At 40.2% G+C, this 17,285-nt stretch overlaps 1 protein-coding gene across 1 annotated transcript in view; it reads right to left on the bottom strand.

The window, feature by feature from the left end:
- Window positions 1–17,285, bottom strand: part of LRP2 (LDL receptor related protein 2) — a 180,244-nt gene that overhangs the window by 18,017 nt on the left and 144,942 nt on the right. The window contains exons 62-69 of the mRNA XM_040636652.1: window positions 16,670–16,807; window positions 14,919–15,041; window positions 11,368–11,496; window positions 6,540–6,671; window positions 5,304–5,435; window positions 3,452–3,595; window positions 1,777–1,942; window positions 3–131 (exon numbers count right to left, since the gene is read on the bottom strand). Coding sequence (XP_040492586.1) covers window positions 3–131; window positions 1,777–1,942; window positions 3,452–3,595; window positions 5,304–5,435; window positions 6,540–6,671; window positions 11,368–11,496; window positions 14,919–15,041; window positions 16,670–16,807 — 1,093 coding nt within the window. The remainder of the gene's footprint in view (window positions 1–2; window positions 132–1,776; window positions 1,943–3,451; window positions 3,596–5,303; window positions 5,436–6,539; window positions 6,672–11,367; window positions 11,497–14,918; window positions 15,042–16,669; window positions 16,808–17,285) is intronic.

The following is a 17,285-nucleotide window of genomic DNA, read 5'->3' as shown; positions in this document are numbered from 1 at the left end:
ACCCTAGTTTGGGATTCACAACCACTGCAGCTGGTTGATTCAGTCCATTGGAAATCAGCCACTTTCTGTACCTCCCATCAAGTTTAGCCACCTCAATCCGTTTAGTCTTGGCATCTGACCAGTAAATATGCCTGAATTTAAAAGGACAAGGTTATACTTGTGAAAGAGTCTCGACTGGTCACTTCTGGGGAACAGGTTTGAAGATGAGAGCCTTCAGTTTGGAAGCTGGGGCTAATAAGACAACTACTTTAGATACCAGTGATCAGAGCAGAGTCTCCCTCTCTCAGGAATGCCTCGATCTCTTCAGCCAAGGGTCTTTGGAAGTTACGAGTGGAAGAGTAAGGGATAGAGGGGGACTCCTGCCTGATCAGCCAGGATCAGTGATGACGATGGACCTCACAGCTGGCACTGCTACGAGACATTACCTCCAGGTGGAAGTCATAAGGCACTGGTTAGCTGGCCCTTTAATTCTGACTGCCCTGTGAGTCTGCTTCTGCTCAGCCCAGAGCGCCCCTGGCATCAACAGCAATCCAGCAGCAGCTCCAAGGATGAGTGGAAACAGCCTTTCCAAAATAACGAACTCGGCAAGGCCATCCTGCCCTATTCCACTGCTAGGGCTGCATGTATCAGTCCCTTATGAACAGAAAGATTTCCATCAGATTCTTCACTCGCTCGTTCATGAAGGCTGAGGAAGGAGTATAACTTCAAACATGAGTTGCCTGGTTGGTTGGTTTTCAGAAGGAAGTGCTAAAGTCTAGAGTTTCAAGTTACTGACTCTCCAAGTCCTTGATTCCTGACAGAAAATTCTGTAATGAGTGCCCTGATAGCCTGTGGGCACAGCGGGGACCTAATTAACTTCTTCAGGAATGTTCATGTCTTCCAGGAGCGCTGGATAAGTTTGTTAAAAGGTGAAAAGTAATTTATGCTGCAAATGACTCTCCATTCTCCCAGAAGGCAACAAGCCCCTGAGCCTTCCCTCTCAAACATTTTTTCATTATCCATTCATTTTCAAGGACATGGGGAATTCTATGAATGTTTGAGCTCTGATCCTAACATACTCACTTTCCCATAAATGTGACTCCAGATGCAAGGCTCTTCCTTGAAGAAGAAGCTTATGAACTTTTCCACATCAGTTTGCATCTCAGGCATCTCCCTGATAATAAACCTACTTAAGGTTCCTATTTAGGGATCATACAAAATGTCTGGCTCTGGTCCCTGGGGTTCTAGGAAATCTAAAAGAGCAGAACAAAGCTGACCCCACTATTAACTCGAACTCAAAGGTTAAACAGGAGAGTCCAATTTCCAATCTGTTCAGACAATACAGCCTGCTAAAAACCCAAGATGTGGACTGCTGCTCCTCAAAATAATTACCATAGAGAAAAATGTTTCATCTCAACCACCCTACTGGTAGGACTGGGACGCTGTTTCATTTCTTCACAAAATGAACAGCACTGCCATACTGAAAGATCTAATTTGGGAATCCAACTCTGTTGGCAAGAATGCTCTCCTGGATATAATACAAAATCTTGACCTCAGTGCTTTCCCAAACTTTTTCATGGCACACACAGAATACAGGAAATGATAATGTTTATATGACACCTCAGGATAAGCAAAGGTGGTTGCGGGGGGGCTGGGTAGGGCAAGCCCAGGCAACACCCAGCTCCACCAGTACTGTGACCTTTATCTGGACCAGCTTAACTCATGTGCCATGGGCAAGCAGTAGGTGGTCTGGACAGGAAAATAGAATAGACAGATGGGGGATGTGGCTATACTTACCTTCCAACCCAGTCCACTGCTAATCCATCTGGTTGCATTATGTATTTCAGGTTCAGGTTAACTTTTGACACAAGATTATTAGTACCAGATTCAAAGTTGGGGATGTAGGCACGTTTGATAGCACCAAAATCAGAGCCATGCCCTAGCACAGTATAATATACGACACCTGCAAGGCAAGACACACAGTTGAGTTTCATGTCAAGAACATCAGGTAAGGGAGGAACTGGGGTCTAATCAGGTGAACTACTGTTCATTTATTGACATCTCTACTTCCTCATTGTTCCTATAAAACTAATAATTCAATTACACTGATCTGATCAAACCTCAAGACATCATACTTGAGCTACTAGCTACAAATACTTCAACTGATAGCTTACTGATATTGACTTAGTTGTTTCTATTTCAAGGTAACTTACTAAAATACATTTCAGCCAAGAGCCTATTTACTCTCATTAGGATCAAGTTCTAGTTTCCAAAATGAAATGTATAGATAAACCAGGGGCAGGCTGTTCAATAACTTGCAGTAAAGGAGCTATGTAGATGAGAAGTCCTATTTTGTGTATACACTAAAGGAGAGTGGACAGCAGGCATCTTTTTTTTCCCCTGGGATAATTATTTATTTTTTTATAATAATTTTTATTATATTATGTTAGTCACCAGCAGGCATCTTAAAAAGCATAGGAAGACTGCAACTTTTAAGGCATATACTTTCGTGGGTGTTTGCCATTCTTGTAAAGTTTATTCCATCATGTAAGTAAGTGTGAAAACACAGCCACAATAAATCTTACATGGCATAATTATTAATAGTTTGCAAAGCATTTTCACATCTGTTATCTCATTTGATCTTCAAAGAACTCTCAGAGGGAGGCAGGCAGACAAGATAAGAAATGGAGAACCAGAGAATTGTTACGATTATTAAAAGTTATAAAGCTTACCAATGAGGGAGACAGGCATAGAAGATGAGTTTTCTGATTCCTGCCCCATTACCATCTCCCACACACCCCACAGAGCCATGAAAGTCTCAACAATTAACATTTTTCATATTTTCACTCATTGAACTAAATTTCAAAAGCAACCATCACATACGCTGTTGGGTCAGATGCTGGGTCAGAGGCTGGGTCGGACGCTTGGCATGTGGAGTTGAATTAGATTCAATCCTGTCTCCAAAGAGCTCATGGTTAAGGCACAGGGAGAAAATGATGTGGATGGCTATAACTCAATGTAACACGTGCTTTAGTAAGAGCATGTATAAAACACTATAGGCTCACGAGTGAGCAATTATGGAACTGCGCCCAGGAAGGATTACAGCAGATGTCAGAGGAGGTGACATCTGAACTGAGTCTTTGAAGTCTGAGTAGAAATTTTGAAGCGTACAGTGATAGGGAAGAACAATCCCTGCGTGAACAAAGACAAAGAGATACTGAACAAAGGGATATGAGGTGGTCCTAAAAAAACAATCCCCAGAGATGGGAGAAGGTTTGGTTGCAAGTTGAGAAGGTTTTGCTGGGACACACGGCCAAGCTAAGGTGTCCAGAACACGCTGGATAGGAGGAGCTCTATCCTCCATGCATGCAACGAAATTCACTCATTAAAAAACAGATTCTCCAAAGCTTAACACCTTCTAATTCCATTAATTCAATTAATATCAATGACAGATGCCAAAGTTCATACTTACTGAGACCTATGCCTTCGGGATCCCAATCATAATCAACAGCCTGAATACGTTCCTCGCCTTCAAGATAATCTGAGAACTTCTCAGATGAGAGATTATATTTTCGAATTCGAACATTTTCAGGCAGTAGCAACAAAGGAGGGTTACCTGTAAAAAAGACAAGGGCTGCTTCATCTGTTTGAATTCTATCGGAAGTCTTTTTAAAATGAAGTAGATATAAAATAGTAAGTATACTCCCACCTTTAAAAAAACATGTTTTTATAGGAATCTGACTACCTCTGCTAATCAATAGAACTAATATCCAACTGGGGTGCAAAACCTGTGACTGTGGACAGTCCGTCTCCATTTTCAGTGGAAGGTTAGTATTTCTGTTAGGGATGTTATCAGTTCTTTATTCTTGGTCCTCTGTTGGGTAATGGTTTAGAACAAGACAAGACTGAGACTCCTAGATAGTGTCCTCTTTTCCACTGATTTTTTCCCCTAATTCACTGACAGTAAAACAGACAAGATTGCAGACAATCTCACAGAAGAAATACAATATGTAGAGTGCTACTAAAAGTTTACCAGGATGTCCTCATTCCTTATTCTTTACTGACAGATTTTATGATTCTTTTAGCAGGTAATCAGCTCCATGACTCAATTTATCTTCCAGCTAATGACAAAAACAGTTTGTTCTTGTTCTTACCCAGAGCAGCTATTTCAATAGTGACTCATCCTGGGGTGCTTTGTCTAGAATGTTTAAATTTAATTTACTTGCATAATGTCAATTGAATCTCATTTAACTAACTTTTGAAAGTTCACTTTATATATTTCCTCTGTCTTGACATTGTGTTTTATATGACTACGGGCATTTATTTCAGTCATCTCCTTAGTTAAAAGACTTAAATAGTTTTTAATTTGCTGCCTAATTACCAGACCAACTGCTCAAATGCCTTTACCCTAGTTTTCATTCAGTGTCAAAAATGTTTGGGGGGTAAAATATTTAAGTATGCTAGTCAGATGCATGCTTTAAAAGCCCAATTTGTATGAAGAAATTGAACAGCCATTTTACCCTTAATTTGCAAAGTAAAATGTTATTTCCTTACCAAGTTTGTTAAACTCTCGTACAAACTTCAAATTCAAATCTGTAAGACTTGTAAAGACCTAAACCCCTTGATGGGGATGTGCTGATTTAGATCAGACCTCTGGAAATTTGGACTATATAATACTTTTGCCACATAGTCTTTCTCCTTTGTCATTTCTATCTAGTACTTATTACTGCTTTCTATCAGGTCTGACTCTGAGATACCAGCATTAACCTAAAATGTAGAACTAATGACTGAAGTTATAAATGAGCCAGACTCTCTCTATCTGTGATCGGCAGCCCATGAACAATAAAAAAGATTTATCAACAGAATGTCCTTGATTTGCCCCGACTGCATGTGACTGTTTTTGTGATCCATCTTGAATCACAGGGCCTCAAACCTTGATCTTGGAGTAGGAGCCGGAGGGCTTCATTAATTTCCTTCTGTTGACCACGACCCGATAGACAAGCTTTTGTTGTCTGAATATTCTGGAAGGCGACATCTTGTCCACTTTTTGAAGTTTTATCAAGGTGGACAAGAGGCTAAGCCCAGAATAATACATAGTACTGACTCCTATTTTAATTCCTGCATATTTGTTGTCAGATTGCAGTTATTGTTGTAATTTGGAAGGAGAGGAGAGAGAAGAGCCTGGATGGGCGTTGGAACAGAAGTAGCTGGTGAATTAAAAATAAGACTCTGACAGTCTAAGGTTTACTTTCTGGTATATTGTACTCATCAGCATATATCTCTCTGAAAGTCAACTGATTAATCCCAACATGAACCCATCGTACCATCAGCTGCGCAGCGTTTTCCATACTGGTCACTCTCAGACCTGAAGCCTTTGGCACAGGAACACTCATAACTTCCTTTGGTATTCTGGCAGTTCTGGGGACAGACCCCAAATTGCTCACATTCATTGATGTCTGCAGATAAAATAAAAGCAAATATGTAACATCTGCTCCCAATCATTCCTTCGAGGCCCTGCTCCTGTTTAAATCCATAGTCATAAGCAATGAAGCCTAAGAAGGCTGCAGATGAAGAGAGGCAATAATGCCATCATTCATGGAGCACTTACTAACCTTCAGACATTGTTTCACATGCTTTTCATATTTGTGCCTCATTTAATTCTCTAAAATGACTCTGCAATATAGACCATTCCTAAACCCAAAGTCCCAAAGCTAGTAAGCAATGAAGACAGGGTTCGACTGTAACAGAGTGACTGACTCCGTGCAATAGCAGAACAAAATTTTCACTTTTGGAAAGCAGCAGTGTGTTGGTGCTGTTTGGTACCACTTCCCTTGGCCTAACTAACTTCAGGAAAGGGACTCATTCATTTGGTTTCTTCACTGAGTTCTTAAGTTTCAGCTTCCAAAAGAACTGTCTAAATCATTTGAGTATGACACATCACAAGTTAGAAGCAGCAAATTCAAATAATGAAGGACACTGAAAATCAGACGCATTCCTTATCATCTTGATAAGCTACCTTGCAACTCCATACCTTAGATCTCACTTCTGTCTGGCATAAATAGGTGTGTAATAAATATGTGTGCTTGGACTTTGATGAAGAAAGTAAAACTTGTGCTTATTTTTTAAAAATTGGATCTCTCACACTGATACAATAAGCACTCATCATTCCTGAAGAATTCGTAAATCTTATCCATTCTGCAGACATTACTGAGGATGAGTTATCTGCCTAGCCATCTGCTAAGGACTGGCAAGAGAACATGGAAAAAAACTGGCATCCCTGAGTGCTGTTTTTTTTTCATGACCCAAGAAATTAACGAGCAAAATCTTAACATTTGTCATCATTGGTTATATACAACATGAAAGTACAGCTTACACTCTCATTCAGAACTGATCATCACCCTCTAACAGTATAATTATTGGTGCACTTAGGTATTTTAATGAGCCAGAACTAGTATTTAGCCTCATTAAAGGAATTAACAATGGTTTAATAAAAGGGAATGAGTGGAGAACCTAAAAAATATGAGGATCTCCTAATGGGAATTGGAGGAAATATACTTTACCGTCACAGGAGTTTCTGTCCAAAGTACTGGCTTTGAACCCGGGTCTACAGGAGCAGATAAAGCCTCCTTCATTTAACTGGGTACAATTTTGTTCACATAGATTCTCTGCACATGATCTTTCTTTTCCTGTATCTGGAAAAACAATCTTAGCATTACAAATGAAAGGTACAAACCTATCTACAGCCTACTACTATAGGACATCTCCAGATAACCCCTTTCCATAAGTCCTTGTAGAGGATTGAAGGCCTCTGTATATTCAGATATCTGCTAATGGGGTGAATGCCATTTATACAATTGTATATAATGTTAGATCCTTGAGGCAATCTTCCTGTTATACTCAGCACTGCCAGGCTTCCTGGGGCATCCAATTCCAGAGTCCAGAACTATGAAGTCAGGTGCTCTTCACAACTGTAACCATCAACTCCAGAATTAGATAGATAGATAGATAGATAGATATAGATATACAGATATAGATATACAGATATAGATACAAAGATATAGATATATATGTAATATATATCCTATTATATGTGTAATAAAGGACACTGATACAGTTTAGAACAACACAACAAATAGGAGGAAATTATAAAGGTGTAAGAAGACCAACTGAGATATGTGTACACATATGTATCGAATGTTGGCCAGGGCACAGTAAAATGCATATAATTATTAGTCATACAACTGCTGTAAGAACCATGAAGTGGCACACATGAAAAGGAATTTTGCAACAACATGTATGAACCAAGGACTTTAAAAATATTCATGCTCTATTATCCAGTTATTCCACGTTAATACATTTTTCCTCAAAAGGAGTAAAAAATGTGCACTATGATTTATGTTTAAGGATTATAAATTGTTGATAATAAAATTTTGAAAACAACTTGAGCAATTATGGTTTACTGGTTTTTATCAAATCTAAGTAAGACACCATTGATGCACCATCTTACGTAATGCTAAAAGAGAAAACCTCTGGGACTTACACTATCGCATGTTATCAATTGAAGAATTACCCTTGTTTCAGAGTTGTTTAAATGTGAAAATAAACATGCATCTTACAATCAAGGAGTTATGATTATCTACATGATGGATTGCTAGGCAATCATTCAAATTCATGATTTCAAATGATACTTTGACATGGAAAATATCTATAACAAAAATGGAGGAAAAGATTGTAATGCTAAATATACAATATGTCTTTAAATTTTTTAATACTAAGAAATTATTTTTGCACATGTATGTGCAAAAAAAGACAATCAAAGTACACCAAACTTGAGATTAGTTTTCTTTTACTTATGGGATTCAAGTGATCTTTACTTTGGATTGTTAATATATTTTCTGGATTTTACAGCTTTCATAATACAAAGAAATGTTAATATATTTTCTGGATTTTACAGCTTTCACAAGACAAAGAAAAAAATTCAACAAAAATTCAACAAAATTCAAAATTCATTTTTATAGGGTTCACATGAATGACCCTTGTTATCCCTGCTGTTCTGGGGTCCAGATATTCCAGGGCAGACTTTTAACAGCTCAGACTCCATCCTCACATTTCATTGCTCATCATTGGCCTGAGTTCTTATCTCTGCCAATATCTGTCGAAGCCATCTGGCTTTCATTTTTGCTATTATCGTTAAGTTTGCTTCTTTTATCCTGAGTCTCCATCTACCCTCAAACCTAGGTCTTACAAGGAAGCTGACAAAGATGAACATACCTAGTCAGTGATAATGGAGGCCAAGGCGTGGGAAGGGTGGTGGTTATCTCCATAAAGGATTTAAGCTTTATCTGCATTTCAAATGAAATGTCTCTTGGTCACAGGCTTCTGAATATTTTAGCCAAAGAGACTGTAGTATCTACTGGCTCAATTCTTCCAAAGCAAAATAGATTTCTATCTATTTGTCTCCTACAGTAGGAAATGAGGGTCCCTTAAGGGTATGATAACTATTTAAGTATACATGGTTCAAATAGACTGAAAACATTGAGTTTCAGAAAAGAAAAGTAATCACAAAATAAAGCACAACAGCGTTCAACGGAGTTCAATGGAGTTCAATGGAGTTCAAAGGAGTTCAAACTTCAAAGCCCTTGGAGTTCAAACTTCAAAGCCCTTGAAGTTCAAACTTCAAAGCTATATACACAAAAACTTTAGTTTAGCTCTTAAGAACTACACATCGCTGGGTGCCTGGGTGGCTCAGTCGTTAAGCATCTGCCTTTGGCTCAGGTCATGATCCCAGCGTTCTGGGATCAAGCCCCACATCGGGCTCCCTGAAGCCTGCTTCTCCCTCTCCCACTCCCTGGCTTGTGTTCCCTCTCTCACTGCCTCTCTCTCTGTCAAATAAATAAATAAAATCTTTAAAAAAAAAAAAAAAAAAAAAAGAACTACACATTGCTAAATAAGTCTATTCAGATTTTTTTATTTCTTCCAGAGTCAGTTTCATTGTTTTGTCTAAGAATTTGGCCATTTCACCTAAGTTGTCTAATTTGTTGACATAAAATTTCTCATACTACTCCCTTATTATCTTTAAAATTTCTGTAAGGTTGGTAGTGATGTCTCCTCTACAATGTTAATAAATGTGACCCATTTTTATTAATTTGGATAGCCTTAAGCCAGTTATATAACTTCTTTGGGTCTCATGTGTATAATTACATTCTATAATCTCCTCCCAGCTCTAAAATCTGTAACATGACTAAAGGTCCCAGGAGTTAAACATTTCTGGACCAAATGCTCCCCTGAGTGAGTTATACTCTGATGAAGCAAGAGTCCTTCAAACAAGAGCAGAAACCATAAAACATTATAAGATCCTTCCTCAAATATGAGGAATTACGTCTTTCGATAACAATCACCATCTTAACCCACAAACAACAGATATATCCAAACCCAAACATATGACACTCTAAAAATATTAAAGCCTTTCCTTTCCTGACTTTCAAGTACTTTTTAAAAAGCAAACATATGCCCTGAACACCTCAGAGATCCTGTTAAAATAAATAGGAGAAGGAGAAGAGACAGGGAAAAGAAAAGAAAGGCAAGTGGATTAGTAGCACCCAAAAACTGGTATTTTAAATAAGAATTCTATAATAATAATAATAATAATAATAATAATAATAATAAAGAATCCACAAACCAAATAAATAAATAAGAACTCCATGTCTCCAATTATTGACCCACAGCAGTAAGACTGATTCACTATTCACTTAATATCTAAAAAGAAATGCTCCTCCTGTACTTAAATTAGTATCTACGCTACTTATTTTCTTTAAATAAACCCTGCTTTTAATCAAACGTCATCTGAATTAAAAGTACTGTAGTCAAATGTAAGCTTTTTAAATGGCAACTAAAGGAGGAACTAAGGTTTAACCCAAGCCCAACTAGAAAATACTCCAAACTCCTGGAACTGTCCACTTATCAGTCTCAGCACCAGACCCAAATCTAACACCCAGTTTTGCAAATGTCATGTTCATGCTTTTTAAAATATTTAATCAAGTCACACTGTTATGTCAAAAATTCCAAGCCCCACTAGGAAAGTGTGTGAAATAAAGGGCAAATCAATGCAATATGACCGATTATTGACTCTCCTTTGTAATTCACCCAGGAGAAAAGTTGCCAGGAAATCCTTGGGGTGTCTCAGAAGAAAAGGAATCAAAGCCCAAGTTGAAAATGTGTGGTGCTAACTAAGATGACTAAGTCATGGGCTCCTAGAGTTCGAAGAACTTTTTTTTTCTATGAAGAAACTGAGGCCTGGAAAGGTCAGCTGATGCTCAAAGGGGCACAGCTAGTGGCTGAGGAAACTAGAGGCCAGCTTTCCTCATCTGGAGTCACAGGACTATTCAAATTCTGCCTCTGCCACTCTGTATGACCTCAGGCAACTTCCTTAAGCTCTCTGAGACATAATAATTGCAACCCAGTGGGGTTTGCCTGGTGACAAATTATATAATGTATGTGCAAGGATTTCATAAGAACTCTAAAGGACTAAAAAGGTATGAATTATTAAGATGCCATTCCAACATTTCCATCACAATATTGAATTAGAACCACCCCTTGATTGTATTCATCATCCTTTTCCTACACAAAGTCTCCCTCTACTTTAAAAATAAAGATAAATGTTCCTTCTGAGCTCCCCCGTGACATCCCCATCTTTATCAACTCCCCTTAAAAGATTTTCCCCTACATGCCAAAGGATACTGCATTTGGCTTAAGGGGGAAAATATGCAGACTAATAAACAATATACACAGCATTAAGGTGCTGGGAGGCAACTAGTTAATGAGAGGAGGTGCACTGGAGTTAGGCAGGTAAGAATTCAAATCTTCACTCAGCCTCTTGATGGCAAAAAGACATGCAGTTTTTTCACACCTGTAAGCCAGTTTCCTCATTAAAAAATATTTGAGGGGCGCCTGCGTGGCACAGTTGGTTAAGCGTCCAACTCTTGGTTTCGGCTCGGGTCATGATCTTAGGATAATAAGATGGAGCCCCACGTCGGGCTCTGCACTCAGCACGGAGTCTGCTTGGGTTTCTCTCTTCCTCTCCCTATGCCCCTCCCCACCCCCATTCTCTCTAATAAATAAATAAATCTTTTTTAAAAATTGAGAGAGAGAATACTACCCAGCTCGTAGGACTGTTACAAGGATAAAATGAGATAATCCATGTAGTGTTTAGCACAATGTCTGATATAGAGTCAATGCTCAGTAACAGGTAGCTATAGGCTTGACTGCAGTTCAGAGCACAAAATAAATTGAAGAGAAATATGTGGTTACCATCTACTTCATGTGACTGCATGCTTTCATTAGGTAAACCTGAGTTACTACGATGAAATACAATAATAAATATTTACTTACTGCAACCCGTTTCATCAAAATGGTCACCACAGTCATCGACATCATCACATACAAGATGCTGTGAAATGCAATGTCCATTGCTACACTTAAATTCATTTTCTGTACAAGGTCTAGAGGTCGAAGCTAAACCTGTAATTTAAGAACAATAGTTAAAGTCAAAACTTTCTCTTCTGCGCAGCAAGATGCCTCCCTCTGTGGCGGATAGTTATTGCTCACAAAAAGCCTGTGCTTCCCTACATTTCCCAGCCTCCGTTGCAGTTACGTTGGGACCACGTGACTAGTTCTGGCCAATGGGCTGTGAGTAGGAAGTGATATGTGTCACTTCTGCACTGAAGCAATTAAAGCTCATGTATCTCCCTGCTTTGGCAACCTTGGAAGCAACCTGTTTCAGGTGGCCTAGCTACACGACGGAGGGGCTGGACAACCTGCACTGGCCTTTACTTGGGTGAGAAGTAAGTCTTCATTAGGGACCACCGCTGAGTTTGAAATGTGTTGGGTGCAGAGGTAGTATGAGTTACCCTGAATAGTAGATATGCAAGGTACCTCCATAACAAAACCTAAGTTATGGGGCACTGCCTTCATAGTCAGGGGGCAAGCAATGAGGAAAGGGATATTGGAGACAGGAAAGATGGAGACCCATATTATGCAAAGGCAAAGCCTTTGGTAAAAGTGTCACTTGGGAAACACTGGAAGGCAGACCACCTGCTTACTGAAACTATCAACCTAGGGAAAGAGGTGAGAAGACAGAACGTTAGTGTGCACTGCTTGCCATTACCCGAGTTTGGCAGGGAGTACAAGTCAGAGAAAGGTTCAGGGAACAGCCGGTTGATTTATAAGCAGAATGAAATAAAAGAAAGTCCAGAAATTTGATGTGTGGGAGAAGCTGACTGCATTCAGATCCCAAACAGTAAGATTCTGAAATGTAGAAGGCTTTGAGACACAAATAACCAGGAAAACCTCTGAGTTGGATGAAATGACTACCCATCAATTTTTCTAGATGGCCCAATGAGCAGTTGAGACAAAGGTGCATGAGGAAAACAAGCACAGAAATAAAGCAGATTCAAAAACTGTGTCTCAAAAGAAACACTATCTGAGGTTCTTGACCTTTATAACTGACTGAAATCAAATGGATGAAAAGTCTGCTCAATTTCAAGAGAAACATATGACCAAATAAACCAAAATACTGTGACTAAGACTCTAAGAAAGCCTTGGGCCCCCAACCTCCTACAAGCAGGGAGTGGCTAAAAGCCGTGCAGCTCCTAAAAAGGGCTTATTCTCCTGTCCCCTCTTCAGCTGAAGAGGAAAAAAGATGAGGAAACTGTCCCAGGGGGTGGAGTCAGAGATAAGGAGGGGCAATGGACACAGGCACTCCCTGCAGAACGGAGCCATGACCTTCAGTGAATCTCCTCCACTCCCCACTGGAGTGGGCTTCACAAGTCTGCATAAGGTAACCATAGAGTTTACTCTCCACCTCGTTTGCTTTTGAGGGTAGAAGGGCACTGTTAATAATTCCACCAGGGCAACAGACATAAATCAGGCCTGTCCTGCACCAACATGTATCACCCGAGCCCACTGGTGCTCCAGAACGGCTCCAGACTGGTGAATGCGACCAGTCTCTCATTCTTTCTTGCCCAGTGGGAATATTTCTATTATGCTTCCCCTGATCCACCACTATCTATTGGGGGCAGAGGGGCATAAATAAAACTTGTTTATTAGTTTATATTCCTTCAAACCAAGAGGAACCAGATCTGCAACTGACTGGACTGCAGCCTATCATCCGGAACTCCTGGATTTCAGTGACTGAATGGGACTATGAGTCATGTCCCTTGGAGACAGGTTCGGGGTGTTCTACGCACGGGAAGGAAAGTGTAAATGGATTTTTAGTGACACAAGGGTAAATTGTGGTAGAAACCACTGGTATTCATTAAACATCCATGCACTTCCCTGCAGTTAGATTGGGCCTTGTGACCACTTCCAACCAAAGGACCACAAGCACAAGCAGGATCACTTCCAAGCCCAGGAAATTAAGAACCTGTGTGCCTCCTTCATTGCTCTCTTCTCCTGCCTCAGCAACCTTGAAGACTATGTGTTGCAGGCGGCATACTTATAGGACAGAAGAGAACGGCCTGACCGTCACCAATTTTAAATCAGCCTCTGCCACCGGGGCACCTGGGTGTCGCAGACAGTTGGGGATCCAACTCTTGGTTTCAGCTCAGATCTCAGGGTTGTGGGATCTAGCCCTGCATTGAGCTCTGTGCTGAGTGAAGAGTCTGCTGGGGTTTCTCTCTCCCTTTGCCCCCTTCTGCCTCATGCTCTCTCTCAAAAAAATAAATCTTAAAAAAAAAAAAAAATTCAACCTCTGCTACTTTAAGCCATCGAAATGCTGCAGTTTGTCTTTTGTGATGGCAAGCAGTGATTCCTTTGACTAACATCCTATTCTTTGGGAAGAGTAAGTATACTGCCCCTTTTATCCACTCGCAGATCTGACCACATGCTACAATTTTCTTACTCCATAAAAAAATGGCAATAGCAGTAAGGGAAATGGAAAGAGAAGGGGAGAAGGAGAAATCTGCTCAAAATTTTTAAAATATCTTATTTCTTGGTTTTCATCCTTTTGTGCCATGCCTCAAATAAACATAGGAACAATGTTACAACCGTAGGTTCACCTCTGCCAAAAACCCCCACAAAAAACCATAAAACAATTACAAGCCTGAGCACTGCCATAGTGTCCTAGTTCTCTCCGACCCCCAGTCCTCCCAGTCGGAGAGCTGGCAGTGAGCTTTCTAAGGCCACATCAGTACAACGGATGGAAAATAGAAAAATGAGCCATTTATCTAAATTTTCCCAAAGAGTATCACTTTAGGAAAAAAAAGTAATTGGAGTCAGGGGAAATCATTTTTCTCGCTGACTTTTCTCTAGGTAAATTACCCCAAATACTAATCAACTCTCCCCTTCAATGGATAGATTTTAAAACATCCTCACAAGGAGAAAGCACAGATATTTTTCAATATCTAAAACATTCAATGTCACCAACTTCTATCTTAAAATAATCCATTATTTTTCTCTACTGGGAAATGAATTTCCATTTTAAAGATGCATGTAAGACCAGCTCTGTTCACACTGGTGCTGCTTTTTTGAATGTGATCATTTCAGCTGAGCATTCGGAAGCTCACACACCTGGATTAACAATCAGTAACTCAAGGCTGAAGAGTGACCAAACCTCACTTTTGGAAATAAATAAACCATGAATTTGTGAAGCGTGAGTCAACTAGCAGTTAGTGTTTGTTCTCATGTTCTCGAAAAAAGCTTATTAAATATTTAAACAAAGACTAAAAAATTAGAGGACTTGCTCCAATGAGATGGGCATAAGCAGGGAAGGGGCACATAAGACGAGCATGTGTGTTTATATGTCTGTCAACAATTGTCAATGGAGATCTGCAGTCGTAGGTCCAGCCCTCTGCAGAAGAAACTGAAATCCCAGAGGGACATTTTGCAAACTGCAGACAACTTGGGGCCCTTAGTTTTCCCTCTTCTTTTTCACTTTTGCTTACACTGCTCCTCTTTCTCGTCACTTCCATCTCCACAGTCGTCCACATGGTTGCACAGCTCATGTTTATAAATACAGCGATTGTTGTCACATCGGAAACGGTACGGTGACTCACAGGAAACATTCACTGGAAGGAAAGATGGAAAAACAAAAGTACAAGTTGAGAGTAGAACGTAAGCATCAATATCTAAAATGCCCCCGTGCCAGCACCGGGCTCGCCCCACTCATCCCTCATCTGCTCATCCAATGAGCCAATTGACACATACGTCCTGAGTATCTAGCACACACCACGTCTGTCACTGTGCTAGGAGCCAGATACAATGCAAACAAGAAAGACACAGTCCTTGTCCTCACAGAACTTTCATGCCAACGGGGAAACAGACTCTGCCAATTAACCAACCGCTCTATTACAATTGTAAGAAGAGTCACAAACCGGACCTGCTATGATGGCATCTACTGGGGAGACCTGATGTAGATCCGGGGGAGGAAGGATCAGAAGAGGCTGGGGATCACGGAACACTGCATCAAAAACTAATGATGTACTTACTGTATGGTGACTAACATAACATAATAAAAAATATAAAAAAAAAAAAGTAGAGGCTGGGCAATGTCTGGAGTCAGGAAGGAGCATAGCAGGAGTTTGGACCTGAATCAAAGTCCCTGTAGCCAGAGCACGGAATGAGGGGGACAATGACGAGCTATGAGGCTGAAGAGGCTGGCAGGACCATATACATGAACTCCTATCCTAACAGTAAGGAGGCCACTGTTTGTCTCTCTGACTGCAGTTGTCACTGACCCTCCAGAGCATGAAATTTCACCCCATGACAGACTTTCCTTCCTGAATTCCCTCACCTCTTACATTGAAAGTTGCTATTTCACAATCAAACTCTGACTCATTTTGCTGTCCAGAGTTAGACTTCTAGCTGATGCTTACGCACCTGTGAGGAACCCAAAGGTAGAACCCAGGTCCCTTACTTGGTTGGTAAAGGGCCATGGCCCTCTGTGCAGGTACCAGAAATTGGGGAAACTCAACCCACGTGTGTGTTCTTCTTCTACATGGAAGGCTCTGGCTGTTTGATTTTCCTTCTGCCTCACTACACCACACACAGGAGCAAAACGAGAAACTTGTAATAAGGTCAGTTAGGGGTAAAAAAGTCAGATCCAAGAGCTGATTCTTAGAAGTACTGTTAACAGAACTGTTGCAGGAATTCTTTGCTATGAAAGACGTGCAACATTATAAAACAGTGCGGGTCACTTTTTAATGTGGCTGTGTCTCTGCCTCTCCACTTTTTAATGGGGCTGTGGGCACTTTATCTCATAGAAGGAGCAACTTCCTAAAGACTTCTTTGAAAGTTACACATGCTTAAGATATTTTTCAAGGTCCATCAAGCTAAAATTGAAACAAAACATGGTCAGTTCCTAACAAGAAAAGAAGTGGCAAGAAAAATATGGAGCTGTCACTGTGAAACTATAATGTGCCCTAACTAAAGTTCTCTGAAGGGAAGAAAATACTGACATGGCATTTTTGTCAAATCCTTGGGCTAAAAATGAACAGGGATGAATGTTTGCCTAACAATCCCATGTCCCGAAGAGCGAACTGGAAAAGAAGACCGAATAAAATCACAATGATACCGCTCATGCATCCATTCAAACATTGTCCACTGTCCTCCGGCATCACATGCTCCACGGAAAAACCGCTGAGGTCTTGCCAGATGACACCATTCCCATACCCGCCCTTCATCTCCCTCTTCTTACAGCACAGGTGAAGTTCTTCGTCAGAACCATCGCCACAGTCATCATCCCCATCACATTTCCAAGATGCCCTGACACACACGTGATTTTTACATTCGAACATAGTAGCCGAGCAATATGCACCGTTGGGGAAGCGAGTGGCTGTTGGTGGAGAGGAGACATATTCAAATTATTAGAAAAAGTTACTGGTTTTGAAAAGGTAGCCTGCTATTTGTCCTTGAGCTCTTTTCATTATAGCCTTCTCTTCCTTATTCAGGAGGCACTGTTGCCTCCCGCTGTATGAAATTATGATGGAATACCTCTTAGCGACCATTGTGCAATCCCAGTTTTCAAAGACATGAGTCATTCTGTAGATGGCACTGGACTTTCTCTTTATAGACGAGGGCAGCTCTTCAGCTGGGTCAGCACTGGCCTTACCCATCATCCATTTACATAGTTTCTTTGAAACCAGGTTTTAATATGTGGCAACCACATCATTAATAATACCCATCATGGATAATCAACAACAGGTAATATTTATTCAGTGATTCACAGAGACTAAAATACGAATGATCATACCGACCTTCATTTTTAAACTTTTTGTATGCCATCATGCAATTTAGAAAAATGTTAATGCTGT

Source organism: Ursus maritimus, unplaced genomic scaffold, assembly GCF_017311325.1.
Source record: "Ursus maritimus isolate PB19 unplaced genomic scaffold, ASM1731132v1 scaffold_1, whole genome shotgun sequence".
Lineage (NCBI taxonomy): Eukaryota > Metazoa > Chordata > Mammalia > Carnivora > Ursidae > Ursus > Ursus maritimus.
Note: the sequence above shows the minus strand (reverse complement) of the source record. Positions and strands in the feature narration are given on the sequence as shown.